The 18,047-nt window shown below is 37.5% G+C and overlaps 1 protein-coding gene across 1 annotated transcript in view; it reads left to right on the top strand.

Moving 5' to 3' along the window:
* Positions 1–16,922, top strand: part of ltbp4 (latent transforming growth factor beta binding protein 4) — a 77,545-nt gene extending 60,623 nt beyond the window's left edge. The window contains 13 exon segments of the mRNA XM_088078450.1: positions 646–777; positions 1,213–1,338; positions 2,768–2,911; positions 4,154–4,420; positions 5,274–5,345; positions 5,465–5,593; positions 6,739–6,879; positions 7,662–7,814; positions 8,775–8,894; positions 9,027–9,186; positions 9,261–9,559; positions 10,356–10,508; positions 11,802–16,922. Coding sequence (XP_087934576.1) covers positions 646–777; positions 1,213–1,338; positions 2,768–2,911; positions 4,154–4,420; positions 5,274–5,345; positions 5,465–5,593; positions 6,739–6,879; positions 7,662–7,814; positions 8,775–8,894; positions 9,027–9,186; positions 9,261–9,559; positions 10,356–10,508; positions 11,802–11,944 — 2,039 coding nt within the window. The 3' untranslated portion in view covers positions 11,945–16,922.
* The last annotated feature ends 1,125 nt before the right edge of the window (positions 16,923–18,047 follow it).

The following is an 18,047-nucleotide window of genomic DNA, read 5'->3' as shown; positions in this document are numbered from 1 at the left end:
GACACAGCTGAGACACTGATGTCCTCAAATACTAGAAATGTTATAAAATCCAAGAAATGTCCTAAAAATCTGAGGAATTTCCTTAAATCCTGAAACGTCCTAAAATCATCAAAGTTTTTTTAAAATCTTGGAAAAGTGCTAAAATCCTAAAAACTTCCTAAAATCCTAGAAATGTCCAAAAGTCAAAGACACGTCCTAAAATCCATGAAATGTCCTTAAAATCGTAGAAATGTCATAAAATCCTAGAAACTTCCCAAAATCAAAGAAACATGCTAAAATTTATAGAAATGTCCTAAAATCTAAGACATGTCCTCAATTTTGAGAAATGTCTACAAGGAACATGCTAAAATCCCCGAAACGTCCTAAAATCCTAAAACGGTCCTGGAATCCAAGAAATTTCCTAAAATCTAAGAAAAGTCATAAATCCAAAAAAACGTCCTAAAATCCAAGAAATGCTTTAAAATCCACAAGATGTCCTAAAATCTGAGAAACGTCCTTTAATCTTAGCATCATGTCCCCAAAGCGAAGACAGTGTGTCTCTGCTGCAGAGTTAAATATTGTCCTTCCTGTAACACACACACACACACACACGTCACACACACGTTAAAACAGAGCGCTGCGTCATCGTCTCGCTCTCTCTCTCAGATGTCGATGAGTGCGTCTCGTCCGGCGGCTCCGTGTGTCCGTCGCAGCGCTGCGAGAACACGATCGGCTCGTACCGCTGCCTCACTTCCTGTGAGCCGGGCTACCAGGTCACACCCACGGGCAGCTGTGTCGGTGAGTCTGACGCCGCCCGTTTTTTATTTTTGTTTGTTTTTTTAACATTTTCAGTGCAGATTGTATTTTTACTCTCAGTTCTTCTGCTGTATGGAGGACTGAAGCTGACAAAATTCAAAACAAATAAATAAATGAATTAATGAAAATGCCATTATGCTATTTCCCATTTATTTTTCCATTTTATTCATCAATTTATTCATTTTCACATTTATTTGCTTGTTTATTTATGTATTATTTTCCACTCTAGAAATGTATTATTATTTATTTATTCATTATTTTCTATATTTGCCTCCCCCTCGATTTATTTCCTCCAACATATTTATCTCTCCTTTTTCCTTAAATTTTGTCATTTTCAGTTATTTATTTATTCATTTATTTATAATTTTGTCCGTTATTATGTATTTTTTTGTAAAGACCCTCTCCTCTCTCTCTCAGACGTGAATGAATGTGCCAATCAGACGGTGTGTGGAGAACACGCCTTCTGCCAGAACCTGATAGGAACCTACCTGTGTGTGTGTGACCAGGGCTTCACCTCCACCGCCGACGGGAAGGCGTGTGCCGGTACGTGTCCGCCTTGGCTCACGTGTGTCTGGGCGCTCTGCTGCACGCGTCTTCAAAAGGAGTATAAACAGGAAAACCTGGAAAAGTTGTGGAATTTCACATTTTGCAGGCCTGGAAAACTTAAAAATTAATCAAAAGTTTTGGAAAAGTCTTGGAATTACATTGTGTGTTATGATGAATAATTTAATTTCGGTTACATGCGTCACGAGAAAATGTATTTCACACAAATTTTGTTAATTCATTTTTTTGTTTCCTAAATCAGCCAAATAATAACAGCAAAGAAAAAAAAAACCCCAAAAACCCATTATACTCTATATTTTAATTGTGCAATACTTTACACTATAATCATTTCCGAATTATTTCACACTATAATCACTTAACATTATAATTTGTAATTATTTTATCAACTGAGAGCGACACAGTTTCAATTGAGTCAATTCCATTTAACGGAAATTCATCATGTTTCAAAAAACCTTTAAAATTTGAATTTTCTTCTCTCAATGTAATCATTTTTGCCTTTTGTTTTTTGTAAAAATGTTTTGCCAAAAAAAATGTTGCTGTTTTTTTCTTCTACAATTTTTGGGTATTTTTTTTTCATTAAATTTTTTGGGCCTTTTTTTTCTTCAAAAATCTTTGGCATTTTTTGTTTTCTTAAAACATGTTTTGCTTTTTTTTCTTTCAAAAATGGTGACAGTATTTTTTTCATATAAGAATTATTTTCCTCAGAAGTTGTTGGGATTTTTTTTTCTTTAAACATTTTTAGTTTATTTTTCTCTTCAAATTTTTTGGCATTTTTTTTTTAACAATTCTTGGGTGATTATTTTTCTTTAAAATTATTTTGGCTCTCTTTTGTCTTCAAGAATATTTATTATGTTTTTTTTTTCTTTTAATAGAAACATGCTTGGCTTTTTTTCTCTAAAAATTGTGCCTTTTGTCCTTTAAAAAATGTTGAGAATATTATTTTATATAAAAATTATTGCTGTTTTTTCCCCTTATAAATCAATATTTTTCTTTAAACATTTCTGGCTTATTTTCTCTTCAAAATTTTTTGTAATTATTTTTTATTTAAAAATCATTGCCACAGGTGTGTGAAGTAAAAACAGAAATTATTGTTGGATTTTCAAACAATCCACCAGTTTTGGACATTTGGCTGCTCATCTTCTTTTTGTTAGCTGCTAACAGCTGATTTTTAAATCCCCCGCAGCGGGTCACTCACATAATAAGTCTTAAAAACGTCACACCCGTCCTGCCAGCTGTCCTGTTTACATAGACAACATTTCGGCGCTGTTAGTTCCTCCGCTGCCGGCCGAAAAGCGAGACAACGCTACGGTTATACCATTTATACAGAACGGCGAGGCGACATAAAAGCGGGACATTTCCGTTTTTTTTGTGTGATGATAAATGAATGTACTCTTTCTCTCTTTCTCAGACGAGGACGAGTGTGTGTCTCTGGCCGGTGTGTGCGGTTCTGCTCGCTGTGAGAACGTGGAGGGATCCTTCATGTGTGAATGCGACAGACGGGGATACGAGTTCGACCACGCCACCAGGCAGTGCGTCAGCACGCCGCCACAAGGTGACAGCAACCGTATTCTGCATCTCTCGCCGTTTTATCCAAGTGTGTGCATCTGTACAACTACATGTACTTTATTAAATTAGCTTTATTTTATTTTGTTTTATTTTATTTTGTTTTATTTTATTTTATTTTATTTTATTTTATTTTATTTTATTTTATTTTATTTTATTTTATTTTATTTTATTTTATTTTATTTTATTTTATTTAAACCTAGACTCTTTTTTATTATTTAAAGTGTGTGGCGACATTATGGAAAGGATCCTTTATGCAGAAACTGCCCCAAATCACCGTCACCAAACACAACTGACCACATAAACATTTAAGGGTATATGAAGCAGTGATACTAAATTTACGGTTCACGGGCCAAATGTGACCCCTTATAGGGTCCCCCGTGGCCCCCCCAACTGTTTTCTAATTCACAATAAAAATAAAGTGATTGACTCTGTGAATAGTTTTTGTCCTTTTAGTCTCCATAAGGTGTCATCCCAAAATCCTACAAATATCCTTAAATCCCAGAAATGCCCCAAAATCACAGAAACGTCTGAAAATTCTAGAACATCCAAAAATCCAAAAAATGTCCTAAAATCTGCAAAATGTCCTAAAATCTCACAGATTTCCTCAAATCTGAGAAACACTCTAAAATCAGAGAAATGTCCTAAAATCCCAGAAACATCCAAAATCCTACAAATATCCTTAAATCCCAGAAATAACTAAACTCACAGTTGTTATTTTTATTTTTTTAAACTTATTTTTATTGACTTTTCAACATAAAGGAGATTTAACAAAATAGTGCCATTTACATTCTCAGCATTCTTAGTAATGAAAAATAAAGTAATAAAAAAAAAAATGATAAAGAAAATAAAATGCATGTTTGAGAAACAAAACAAAACACCACCACCCACTTCCAAGTTTTTACATGGGCTGTCACGTAACTCATCCAGCTGAATCCACAGTCCCTCTAAGACCTGTTTCCTAAATTCCCAGCCTCCTCAGGTAGAAGAAAGAAAAAAAAAAAATAAATAAATAAATAAATAATAATAATAATAATAAAATAAAAAATAAATAGATAAATAAACAAATTAATACATCCTGTCCCACGGATAAGGCATAGACACTTTACACCGGATAAGTCGCAGAAACAATCTAGGATCTAAGAGATAGAAAGAGTAATCTAATCCAGTGTGGATCTCCCCTTTTTAATGATGTCACGGTTGTTATTTTTTAACTCTTTTTCTTCTCCAGTGGCCAGAGTAGTCCCCACCTCCTCCTCCTCCTCCTCCTCCTCCTCCTCCTCCTCCTCCTCCTCCTTCCATGTCAGCGTGTCGGAGTCGGCGCCGCCGCTCCCCGCCGCTCGTCCCGGCGAGCTGAGGGAGTGTTACTACAACCTGGCGGAGCGAGGAACCTGCAGCCTGCTGGCCACCAACAGCAGCCAGCAGGAGTGCTGCTGCACGGTGGGGAAGGGGTGGGGGCTGGGCTGCCAGTACCACGCCTGCCCCCCCACTGACACAGGTGAGACAAGCCACGCCCACCAGCGGCCGTGAATCCAAAAATATCCAGCTGACTGTGACATAAAACAGAAAAAAGAATTAATTTGATCATTCGGATGAAACTGTGTTTGAAGATTTGCTTTAAGTAAAAACTATAAATGATCTTAAACTTGAATCACAGCTCAGACAAAAAAACGCTGAATTTCAGCAATTCATAAAAGTATGAAAAGCATAGAAATTTGTTCTGCATAAAATAAAATAAAAACTGGAGACGCAGCATACATATTCCAGCTATAAAACTCATGAAATATGGACTCATAAGCAGTTTTTAACTGACAGTATCAGCAGGAAACTGGAGAGAGGAATCTCCCAAAAATAAAAATGTAAAAAAATGAATTGATGAATACATTTTTATGAGTGTACCAAAATAACATAAAAAAATAAAAGTAATATTTCATAAAATATTGATTTTTTTAAAAGTTATTTAACACAAATTTTAAAAAAAGGTTTTTTTTGTTAATTTTTATTTATTTATCTTTTGCACCCCCCTCCAATTTATTTCTATAATTATTTTAATTACAATAATTAAGGATAAATACGTAAAAAATCTTTTATTTAAAAAAATGCAATAATAATTATAAAAATGAAGGCAATAAATAAATACAAAGGAAAATTAAGTATGAATCTGAATAATTTAATTATTTATGAGGTAAAGGTAAATAAGGTAAATAAATTAAGATGCACCTTAAAGCAGAAATATCTGTCAAATTTATCAATCATTTTATGTCAGTATTTATTTACATATATTTACAATAATTGTCCTTATTTTGTTGGCATTCTCTGCATGTTCTGTCCTCTCTTGTGTGTCTCTACAGCCGAGTTTCTGTCTCTGTGTCCCAGCGGGAGAGGATACGTTACGACCGGACCAGGAGCCTTCAGCTACAGAGGTGTGAATATATTTACGTTTTTGTTTATCTGGAGGTCAAAGTGAAATCGTTAGGAGCATTTTTGTCTCGCCTCCAGGTTTCTTTGTACCAAACGTCAGAACGACCTTTTTTTTCTCCAGATGTGGACGAGTGTAAACGTTTCCATCCGGAGGTGTGTAAGAACGGAGTGTGTGTCAACAACATCCCCGGATACAACTGCTACTGCACCAGCGGATACGTGTACGACAGCACGCTGCTGGAGTGTGTGGGTACGCACGCACGCACGCACGCACGCACGCACGCACGCACGCACGCACGCACGCACGCACGCACGCACAAGAAAATGAACTACAGACCTAAAAATTGGTGAGTGCACATCAGAGATGTTCAAAATGACAGGAGGACAGTCGCAGCAGTTTCTAGGATTTTAGGACATTTTAAGGGGTTTGGACATTTTTTGGATTTTAGGACATCTCTCAGATTTTAGGGAATTTTTAAGGTTTTTAGGACTTTTCTGGGATTTTTAGAAAACTTATATGATTTTAGGACATTTCTCAGATTTTAAGGACATTTCTAGGATTATAGGATGTGTCTTTGACTTTAGGACATTTCTAGGATTTTAGGATGTGTCTTTGACTTTAGGACATTTCTAGGATTTTAGGATTTTTCTATAAGGTTTGGAAATTTTGGGGATTTTAGGATGTTTCTTTGATTTTAGGACATTTCTAGGATTTTAAGACATTTCTCAGATTTTAGGACTTTTTTTGGATTTTAGGACATTTCTAGAATTTAGGATTATAGGTCGCTTCTAGGATTTTAGGATGTTTCTATAAGGTTTGGAAATTTTTGGGATTTTAGGATGTTTCTCAAATTTTAAGATGTTACTAAAGGACGTAGGACATTTCTGCAATTTTAGCATGTTTCTTTGATTTTGGGAAGTTTCTAGGATTTTATGACATTTCTACGATTTTAAGGGCATTTCTTGGATTTTAGGACATGTCTTTGACTTTTGGACATTTCTAGGATTTTAGGAAGTTTTTAGGATTTTAGCACTTTTCCAAGATTTTAAAAAAACTTTGATGATTTTAGGACGTTTCAGGATTTAAGGAAATTCCTCAGATTTTTAGGACATTTCTTGGATTTTATAACATTTCTAGTATTTGAGGACATCAGTGTCTCAGCTGTGTCCTCTGTCGGGGGTGTGGGGGATCCTCCTCTGGTTCTATTTTGATGCTGTTTTATGTCTCTGACACCTGATGGAGACTAAAAGGACAAAAACTTTTCACAGAGTCATCACTTTATTTTTATTGTACTTGTACAGTTGGGGGCCACCAGGGGCCCTGTCAGGGGCCGAGCTCAGCATCACTGGTGCACAGTAACTGTCTCTCTGTCCGTCCCTCCGTCTCTCTGTCAGATCACGATGAGTGTGAGGAGGAGAGTTGTGTCGGAGGCATCTGCGTCAACACGGTGGGCTCGTTTTACTGCAGCTGTCCTCATCCTCTGGTGCTCGGCAACACGCAGCGCAACTGCGTCAACTCCTCCAGCCCTGGTATTGGTAAGACACCTGCCTTCATCCTGCTCCTCCTCCTCCTCCTCCTCCTCCTCCTCCTCCTCCTCCTGCTCCTCCTCCTGCTCCTGCTCCTGCTCCTCCTCTTGCTCCTCCTGCTCCTCCTCCTCCTCCTCCTCCTGCTCCTGCTCCTGCTCCTGCTCCTCCTCTTGCTCCTCCTGCTCCTCCTCCTCCTCCTCCTACATTTTATGGTAAAGCTGAAGGCAAATTTCCACATTTGTGGATGTTAAGGTTCTCGTAAATCGTAAAAGTTAAAAAAAAAAAATTTTTTTATTTGTTTTGTATTTTGTGAATTTTAAAAATATAATCATATATATGTATGTATATCTATATGTGTATATATACATGTATATATGTACATACGTATATATTTCTCTGAATATCTTCCATTTGTTTTTTTTGATAATTAATCCTTCATCTTAGCTCTTTTTTTGCAGTTTGCAGGACATTTCTGGCCGAGTTGCTTTGTATGTTTTTCCTGTGTTTTTGAAATAAATCAGAGCCACTGACGCAAAGACGTCTGAATTCGATGGAAGAAAACTGATGTCGGTCCAGGTCTTTAAAGGGTTAAGTAACAGATCTGAGTCCTTGTTAACTGAAGCCTTGTGGTCCCGTCCGTCTCTCTGTCCGTCTCTCTGTCCGTCTCTCTGTCTGTCTCTCTGTCCGTCTCTCTGTCCGTCTCTCTGTCTGTCTCTCTGTCTGTCTCTCTGTCCGTCTCTCTGTCTGTCTCTCTGTCCGTCTCTCTGTCTGTCTCTCTGTCCGTCCTGCAGATGACAACCTGTCCCTGTGCTGGCAGCACGTCACTGCAGACCTGGTGTGTCAGAGTCCTCTGCTGGGAGCTCAGGTCACCTTCATGGACTGCTGCTGCCTGTACGGCGAGGGCTGGGGGATGGAGTGTGCCCTCTGCCCTGCCACCGACACCGGTAAACACAGCACTGCACCGCAAAACACAGCAAAACACAGCAAAACAGAGCGAAACACAGCAAAACAAAACACAGCAAAACACAACTAAACATCAGGAAACACAGCCAAACACAGCAAAACACAGCAAAACACAGCAAAACACGGTGAAACACAACGAAACAGAGCGAAACACAGCAAAACAAAACACAGCAAAACATCAGGAAACACAGCGAAACACAACGAAACACAGCAAAACAAAACACCAGGAAAGACAGCAAAACACAACAAAACACAGCGAAACACAGCAAAACAAAACACCAGGAAAGACAGCAAAACACAACAAAACACAGCCAAACACAGCAAAACACAGTGAAACACTGCGAAACAGCAAAACACATGGAGTTACAGCACAACACTGCTTAACCCAGCGAAACACAGCGAAACACAGTGAAACACAGTGAAACACAGCGAAACACAGCGAAACACAGCGAAACACAGCGAAACACAGTGAAACACCGTCACAAGGCTGCGAACCCACCTGTCAGGTGACCGCGGCTGCAGGAGGTGATGGAGGAGGAGCAGAGGGCAGAAAGAAAAGATGCAGTCTCGACTTTATTAAGTCACATTTGAGTTTTTAGTGACGACAGGAAAGATTTAACCCTTGAGTACCCGCTTTAATATCACACACACTCTGGCACTTTTCAAAATCAAGCTTTAGAAAGTATGATACTTTAATTATTACTGTCCACATTACCTGAGAGATTTTTCTGAACCAACATCAGTCCTAATCATAAATATCAAATATTTAATTTTTTTAAATTTTAACCCTTTAAATGCCAGTTTTTTTGTTGTGATGCCACTGTGTTCTTAGATGAAAAAATAAATAAAAATGAACAATTTTCAATATATTTTTGCTGATGACGGTCTGGGATGTGTTAGTGATTAGCAGCAACACTGATTTTGTTTGTGTGTTTCTGCAGAGGACTACGCCACCCTCTGCAGTTCCTTTCTTCCTCCTCTCTTCCCGGAGAGTTATCCGGACTCCGGAGCTGAAACAGGAGTAAGACCAGGAGGAGGACGAGGAGGAGCAGGAGGAGTCGGTGAGACATGTCACTGAAATATTTCACCTTAAATTATAAAATAAATTTTTATTTTAATTAGGACTCCTCTCCTCTCCTCTCCTCTCCTCTCCTCTCCTCCCCTCCTCTCTCCTCTCCTCCTTGTCTCCTCAGCTCCTCCTTACTTCCCTCCCTACAGTCCGGACTCCTTCCCCCCGGTGCTCCCGGACTATGACGACTACTCCCCAGCAGGAGGTGGGAGGTCAGGTTTCAGAGGGAGGTCACCTGCCACCTTCACTTTGCCGGACGGAGCGTACCGCCGTCAGGAGTTCAGGTGAGGACCTCCGTGACCTCTGACCTTAGAAATGTCTTTAGATGCTGACTCAGTGACTCCTGTCCGTCCCTCAGCACCGGTTACTACTCCGAAGAAGACTTCAGCTCCCCTGACGGCTCCCCGCCCCGGCCTCCCTCCTTCCGCCTCCCTCTGGACCCGCGGGCCGAGGTGGCGTTTGGGGTGCGGCCTCCTCCTCCCTCTCGGCCCGACGGCCCTCCTCTGAGCCTGGCCCCGCTGCCCGGAGCCTCCTACGAGGCGGAGCAGGAGGAGGAGGAGGAGGTGGCGTGGAGGCCGGGCCCACCTTTTCCTCCATTCACTGAGAGGAGCCGAGGAGGAGGAGGAGGAGGAGGAGCACCGAGGAGGGTGTATGAGAGTGAGTGTTTTTATTTTACACGTCTGTATTTTACAAACAGTTTTCTAAAAAGAAACAAATTAATTTTGCAACAATTAAAATAAATAATGTCAAAGTTCTGGAGTTTAAATAATAAAAAAAAAAATTGAATTATTATTTGAAAACTTTTCAAAAATGTGAAAAAGTGGATAAGCAAGTCGGTAAGAAACGTCCCACAAATTCCAAGAAACTTTAGATTTAAAAAAAGGTAAAAATATCTAGTGAAAAAAAGGGAAAAACTTTATTTATATTTTTTATTATTACATTTTTAAAATTATGTTACAGAATTATTAGAATTTGTTGAACATTTTTTTAACTTTCATATTCTTTTTGTTTTGTTTAGTTTTTTGTTATTTTGCTTTTGAACAAAGTCAAGCCATTTTTTCAGGTTTCAAAGGGTTAAACATTCATATTTGGTTGTTTTTTTTAACTTTTCTTTTTGCTTCTTTTTTTCAGGCAATTTTCTCGTAACTTTTTACTTATTTCATCTGAATTTTTGGACATCTCTCATTCATAGTTTCCAGAATATTTTCAGTGAATCCATAAATCAGTTAATTTTACTGTGCAAATAAAAACAAAAATTCAAATTTAAATCAATAAAAGTTTTTTATCGTACTATAAGCAGACAGTTTATGTTGCAGCTCTTGTGTTTAACTTGCAGGTGAATGCATTTTTATCATGATTTAACTTTTTATAATTTAGTTCAGATTTATTTATTTTTTTACTGTGAGACTGAAGATTCAAAAAAATCTCATTTCTTCTCCTCTCGTCTCTTCAGGGCGTTACGAGTCCTACGCCGGCCTGAGCGCAGCAGAGGATTGTGGGATTCTGCACGGCTGCGAGAATGGCAGATGTATCCGTGTCGCCGAGGGTTACACCTGTGACTGTTACCAAGGATACGAGCTGGACATGACGTCCATGACATGTATAGGTAATGCAGAGACTGCTGTGACCGCCGCTCTAACCGCCGCCGCTCTGACCGCCGCCGCTCTGACCGCCGCTCTGACCGCCGCTCTGACCGCCGCTCTGACCGCCGCTCTGACCGCTCAGACACAAACTTACTAATAACAAGGTTATTGTTATTGTTAATTATTTGGCGCAATTAGTTATCTTAACTTAAAAAAAATGCGCATTTTATAGTTTTATTTATTTGTTATTTATTCATGTGATTTGTGTTGTATTATGTTATTAATTTATCCAATGATGCTCTAAAACATAAAATATTATTTAGTGATAGGTGTATATATGAATTTTTTATTTATTTGTTTTTTTGCAGTTTAGCAGTTTTTATCTGAAATCCTTCATGCAGTTTATTTATTGTATAGACGAGCATATACCACACATTGTTTTGCAAGTGTTAATTCTTTGCACTCAAGTCCAACTGCACTCGAGTCAAATCCCAAGTCCTAAACAAGTCATAGAGCACTCTGGACCAAACGCAATGCCTTTTTAACAGCAGAGTAATAATACATTAAATATTTAAAAACCATAATGCTTTTTAAAATTCACGTCTTTGTTAAAATATGTTTGTTGAAAACTTACTTAGCTGATAAGCCAACATCAGCTAAGCTAAAACTATTTTAATATTAACCTCGACGTACTTTTCTTTGTGCAACTTCGGTGTTGTGCAACTTCCAACTCGTGCAACTCCAAAATGCAAAATCCAACTTCATGTAACTTCCAGTCTGCAACTTTGTGCACCTTTCACCTTCAGACCTTACGGTTCTTTGTGGATCTTCCATCATCCGACTGTACGACATGTACGACTTCCATGTTCGTGCAACTATCAAATTCCAACTTTGTGCTACTTTCAACTTGTGCAGCTTGGACCCTCCAATTTTATGCAATTTTCAACTTTGTGCAACTTTCAACATCAACCTTCATACAACTTACTTCTCTTCGTGCAACTTCCATCATAGTTGTTCAACATCAGTGTTGTGCAACCTCCAACATCTTTCTACTTTGTGAAAATTCAACTTACAACTGTGTGCAACTTACAACCTACAAAATCATGGAACTTTATTTTACATATTGTTCATATATTTTACAAACCTTTATACAAATTTTAAGTTTTACATTATTTACATACATTATTTCTTTCTTTTTCTTTAGTTCTTTCTTTTTAGCCAGAAAAATTTGCCCATTTTTTAATTTATGTTTATTGACTCTCAGCTCTGATCAACATACTGTGTGTGTGTGTGTGTGTGTGTGTGTGTATTTGCAGATTTAAACGAGTGTGAGGCCGGCGTCAGCGTGGAGTACCCGTGTGTGAACGCTCGCTGTGTGAACACGGACGGCTCGTTCCGATGCGTCTGCAGGAGAGGATACGTCATGTCCCGCAGACCCAACCACTGTGTGGCTGCGTAGACTGGACTGGACCGGACCAGACTGGACTGGACTGGACCGGACTGGACCGGACTGGACCGGGCTTGATCAAACCAGAATAAACTGGTTAGACAATCGAGACTGGACGATGCAACGGCAGACTGGGCTAAACTAGATTAGACTGAAGTGGCTGCAGGATCAGATTTGACAAACTCGACCTGACCAGGTTTTGGGTGAACTGGGTTCAGATTGCACTAAACTGGAAAAGGCTGGACTGGGAACCAGTTACACCAGCTTGCTCTGGATTAGAGACCAGTTTAATTAACACCCCGTTTTAGCTGCAGCTACGACACGTCTCCGCAAATATCAACCTGATTTCTATTTCTGAGGGTGAATGTGACATTTTCTCGTAAATTTTTTGGGTTCCAAGACGACAAAAATATTTGATTTTCTCAAAAAAAAAAAAAAAAAAGCGTTTGTGGTAACCAAGGCTGCGGACGGGGACCAGGATTAATTGATAGTGTGATAAAGTGACTGTGCACATGATCAACTAGCTCAGACTAAATTCTGTATCGTCCTCATTTATTATTTTCTTTTTTTTTCAGAAGAGGGTAAAATTGTTTTTTTGACATATTTGTGAAGAGGAGCTCAAAGAGCCGCCTCTGCAGACTGCGAGACATCTGTCTGTCCAACATTCATCATTATGAGGACACAATGTATAAGATTTCGTTTGGATTTCTCAAAATATATCAAACGTAGACTTCCCTCATCAACAAAACAAAGTCCTGCAAACTCCATGATGGAGACGTTTTTTGTGAAGTTGCTCACTGATGTTTATGAAAGAGATAAAGCCAATTTATCCCGAAAAAGTTCATTTAGTCTCCACGGAAACTTATTGGGTTAATTCTTTTCTCATCCACAGTCTACCAAACAGCTTACCAAGGTGTTTGTTTATCGTTATTTTTTACCCTGACACGTTTCGACTGCAGTCTTCCCGTTATTTTGTCTTGATGTAGCGCACAAATTATCAGAACATCGTCTTGTTAAGTGAATTTTCTTGCACGTTTGAAATCTTTTATTTAAGTAAATTTAAGCATCACGGACCGTTTAGAGTTTTTAAATTAGCCTTTTGAAAGCCGAGCCGAGCAACGAAAGAAGAAATAACCCAAAAATGAGCAAGAAATTAGTCAAAAAAAGTACATGAAAATTACCTGAAAATTAGTGACAAATAAATTAATTTAAAAACTTAAAAAATAAGACCTGGGAAAAGTGTTTAAAATATTTAACAATTCTATTAACATTTTTTTCCCCTATTTTTTTTTTAAATTTTCCTCACTTTTTTAAAATAATTTACCTTATAAGTTGCCTTTATTCCACTTTTTCTTTTTTTTTTAAAAAAAAATAACACTAATTTTCTCAGGGTTCACAGTTTAAACACTCGTGAAAAGCTTCTGAAAGCAGCACAAAAATAAGGTTAAATAAACAGTCACTTTATCGGACCATCAGTTCGTCCAGTGAAGAGCGAGCAGCTGTGGAACATTTCAGCCTCAGAAAACAGTCAAATTTGCAGAATGAGTCAAAAACACAAAGTTCAAAGTTTGATAAAACCTCCCAGTGTGTGCCCAGTTGAAACCAGTCTGGCTGCGTTAAGCACCAGCTGACTCTGATCAGCCTCCTCGAAGCTGCGCCAAAGTTCGTCTTAATGTTTGAATGACAACGACTCCATCTGGATCTTCAATGTGTTAGAAGGAGCGCAAGAAAAAAAAAGTGTTTTGAGACGTGTGAATCAGAATAAGACATTTGTGCGTTTGGTTTTTAGGAAACGAACCAAAAAAAACAAAACATTTTCACATTTTAAAGCCCAACCGCCACACAGAGGTCGCCGCTGAAGTCCTTTAACCCTTTGAAAGCTGAGCAAATTGGCTTGATTTCTTTCAAAAACATGGACGAAGGAAATGAGCAATGAAAGAAGAAATGACCCGAAAATTTGCCAGAAATTAGTAAAAAAAAAAAAAGTACATTTTCTTGCAGTTTCTTGGCAAGCTTCTCGTTTTTTACCATGTTTTTGAATAAAAACAAATCATTCCAGTTTGCTCAGGGTTTGAAGGGTTTTAACCCTTTCAAACCCTGAACTAATCAGCTCGATTTCTCTCAAAAACACAGAACAAAGACAATGAGCAACTTAATGAGAGATTGACCTAAAAACTGCAACAAAATCTTCAAGTAAATTAGCAACAAAATGGAAGAAAAAAAAAAAGTAATCCAAATAATTATTTGTGGACATTTTTCCTATTTTTCAGAAAACATATTTTCTTATTATTTTCACTCTCTTGTTTTAAGATTAATTTTCACTTTATTTTCTTTCTGTTCTTTTTTTATTATTTTCTCTAAGTTCTTGCTGATTGCTCATTGCCTCTCCTCGTGTTTTTGAAGAGAATTAAACCTTTTTGCTCAAGTTTGAATATTTGTAAAAGAAAACTGATGTTCACCCAGGATTCAAAATCCCTCAAATTACCCAAAATAACACGGAGGACAATGTCGGCCCGTTTTAAAAAAGATGATTGTCCGTTTTTGAAGGTGTCATTTTGCAGCCTGAGAGAGTTTCATAATCGACACTGAATAATTAATAAACACAACGATTTAACTTCACGAAACTGAATTCAGAAAACAACGATGAATGTTTATATGAAACCCAGCCGGTCACCAACGTCACGTGATGTTGATATTTGGTTGAATTTGGGTTGTGACATCATGTGACCACAGTTAAGTCACGCTGACGTAAAAAACTGACGACAGATGATTTTGTTGGTTTTAATTCATGTTGTTAAATAACCAAAATTCAACATCTTACAAATGTCTCACGCAAACATCGTCTTAACGTAAAATAACAACATTTAACCGAAAAAAAACATCGTATGCAAAATGTCTTAATGTTAACTTCAACAAAACTTAAAATTCTAACACCATTAGACATTAAAAATATCCTCGAGCAAGTTTTTATTTTAACCAAAATTTAACATAGTGGAGTACAGCGTCTTTCTGCGGCGGCAGCTGGAAATATTTTTCTTATCGTCAAAAAATCTTCTGCAGATCCAAACCGAAACATCAGCCTTTATTTACAGCGAGTATTTTCTGATTTGTTTATTTTATTTTATTTTATTTTATTTTATTTTATTTTATTTTATTTTATTTTATTTTATTTTATTTTATTTTATTTTATTTCACGAGCACAAGCTAACTAACTTACTGTGGTTACTTACTGAATCAGTCACACACACACCATCCCCAAAAAATGTCCTCCTTTTTCTTTGTCTTTAAAAAATATAAATGCATACAGTAACTGTTTTAGGAAATTACTCATGAAATTATATATTTGTGGTTTTACAGATTTACGTCTTTAGTAGTTTCAATCTGCACACGAGTGTCTTTGATGCTGAAAATAGTCCGCGGCACATGCACTGTTTGTTAGATTTTTATTTTTTATTTTTTAAACTACAGTAAGCAGCTGTTTTTAAGAAATTACCAAAACGTAGAAAAATAATAAAGAGAAATTTTTCTTTTATTAAAGAAGATGTGTGTGTTTAGTAGTTTCGACCTGCACATGAGATCAATTGACGATAGCAAAAATATAGAAGTTTGATTTCAAGGATTGATTTTATTAAATAACTCAATCGTTAGAAAAGCAAAATGTTGACACTGTACAGTTCTGCAAACCTCCGATACTTTAAATCTGTACTATAAATGAAACGTTTCGTCTCGTCAGCGCTGTCGTTAACGTGTTTCATTTAGGCACAAAAAACTCGATTTAAGTTAAAAAAAGATCATGTTTTGGCCTTAAATTCACAGTTTTGGGGACACAATAATCGCTGGAAAAGAAAAAATAATTGCTTTTCCGGCGCCGAAACCGTGCTGGAAACTCAACTGGTTGCTACAAAACACACACTTTTGTTATTTGTTGGTCTTGATCAGCAGTCTGCGGCTCAGCGGGCGTCTCTCCGAGGTGTCACACCATCTCCTCCAAGTCCTAATGCCCAAAAAGTTGCCAACATTTTTTTCTTTACAAATTGCCAAATATTATTTGAAAAATGCCAAAATGTTGCAAAAAAAAAACTAAACAAAATGTTTTCAGAAAAAAATCACAGAAAAAAAAAAAAAAATTAATAAAATGTTTTCAAAAATCTGCAAGAATAAAGAATAAAAAAATGTCAAAAAAAAAGTCCAAACCGGCGGATCCGTGATGACGTCAGTTCATATATAACGGAACTTTAGAAATATAAAACGTACAATATCAACATTTTCTTGAGGCGACTGGGCTGTTTTTAAACGCTAAACATGTTGATGAATTACTGACATGTCTGAACTTTTATTTGTTCAACAAATTCTCGTCAAATATCGCCGCTCGGTCAGCGCCGTTCACGCCGTTCACGCCGTCATATGACCTCTTACATGCAGGTGACTTTTCAAAATAAATGTTCACAGGAAATGAACAGCTTCTTAGATGCTTTCAGTCTTTTTCGGCATAGTTACAACACCTCATGATTATGAATATTTCGGTGAGGTTTTGAAAAAATGAAAAAAATCACGGTGTGGCTCAAGCGAAGTGATCCTTTTTGCGTCTGACCCCGAAATCACTGTCAAAGCGGCGATATTTGAGGATTTGTGAGTGAGGAGCTGATTTGTCGCTGAGTTGTTGATGTTTGCGGATATAATAACTCACTTTCCTCCACAGTTATCCTGTTATGTCGTTACCACACGAATGAAGCCTGTAAGAGTGTTGATTTTTATTATTAACTTTCTGATGTAGTTAAGATGAACTTTCACCTGAAGTTTGACGTATAACATGCACTGTACCCGCCAGAGAGCGGCCGTCTGTGTCCGCAGGATGTTTTGTACATTGTTTTAAAATTCAAGCCTCTGGTTTCTTTTTTTATGTTCATTTTTTAAGGTTAATGATTCACTTTTTTATCATTGTTGTTTGTATGACAAGAAATGAAAATATATTTGCACACTTTTATTGAAAGCTGTCTGTTGGTGTGTTTGTTGGGACAGAGAGCGGAGACGAGGCGAGAGGGCGAAGCTTCGAATCCTCCGAGTGGACGCTCCGAAAAGACGAGAGGCAAGTTACTGTAAGACGGGGACGCTCGACCGGCTTCGTTTTGGGGCCATTTTTACAAAAGGGGGCCACTCGCAACAGCCCAGTACGTTTCGAGAGTTTAAGAGCATTTCTGGGATTTTAGGACATTTTAAGGACTTTTCTAGCATTTTAGAAATTTTCTTGGATTTTTCAACCTTTCTGGATTTTAGGAAGTTTCTAGGATTTTAGGACGTTAATAGGGTTTTAAGATGTTTCTGGGATTTTAGGAAATTTTAAGGATTTTAGGATAATTGTAGGATTTTAGACTATTTCTGGGATTTTAGAACATTTTAAGGATGTTTCTAGCATTTTATAAATTTTCTTGGACTTTTATGACCTTTCTGGATTTTAGGAAGTTTCTATGATTTTAGGACCTTTGAGGATTTTTGGACGTTTCTACGACTTTAGGACATTTATAGAATTATAATACATTTGGAGGATTTTAGGATATTTGTGGGATTTTAGGGATGTTTCTATGATTTAAGGACCTTTGAGGATTTTTTGGACATTTCTACAACTTTAGGACATTTAAAGGATTTAAAGACATTTGGAGGATGTTTCTAGCATTTTGGAAATTTTCACAGATTTTATTACCTTTCTGGATTTTAGGAAGTTTCTAGGATTTTAGGACATTAGTTTGATTTTAGGACATGAATAGGGTTTTAAGATGTTTTAGGACATTTTATTAATTTTAGGATATTTGTAGGATTTTAGGAATGTGTCTAGGATTTTAGGACCTTTGAGGATTTAAAGACATTCCTCTGACTTTAGGACATTACCCAGATTTTAGAATTTTTATTTTAATTAACTGTTTGGTTAACATCACTCGCTTGGTTGTCACTGAATCTGCATTAGCACGTTGCACCGAGTGTTGAGTCAGCTCAGGTGAAACTCGCGTGCTAATCGTCTCTAAGCCTCCACCTGCCTCCATAACCTTAATGCCTGCACTGTTTATGTAGAGCCAGGCCGCTAAACCACTTTACATTGTAGGCCAATCTGTCCACACACACA

Source organism: Plectropomus leopardus, chromosome 6 (genome assembly GCF_026936395.1).
Source record: "Plectropomus leopardus strain MGB_pleo_1.0 chromosome 6, ASM2693639v1, whole genome shotgun sequence".
NCBI lineage: Eukaryota > Metazoa > Chordata > Actinopteri > Perciformes > Serranidae > Plectropomus > Plectropomus leopardus.
Note: the sequence above shows the minus strand (reverse complement) of the source record. Positions and strands in the feature narration are given on the sequence as shown.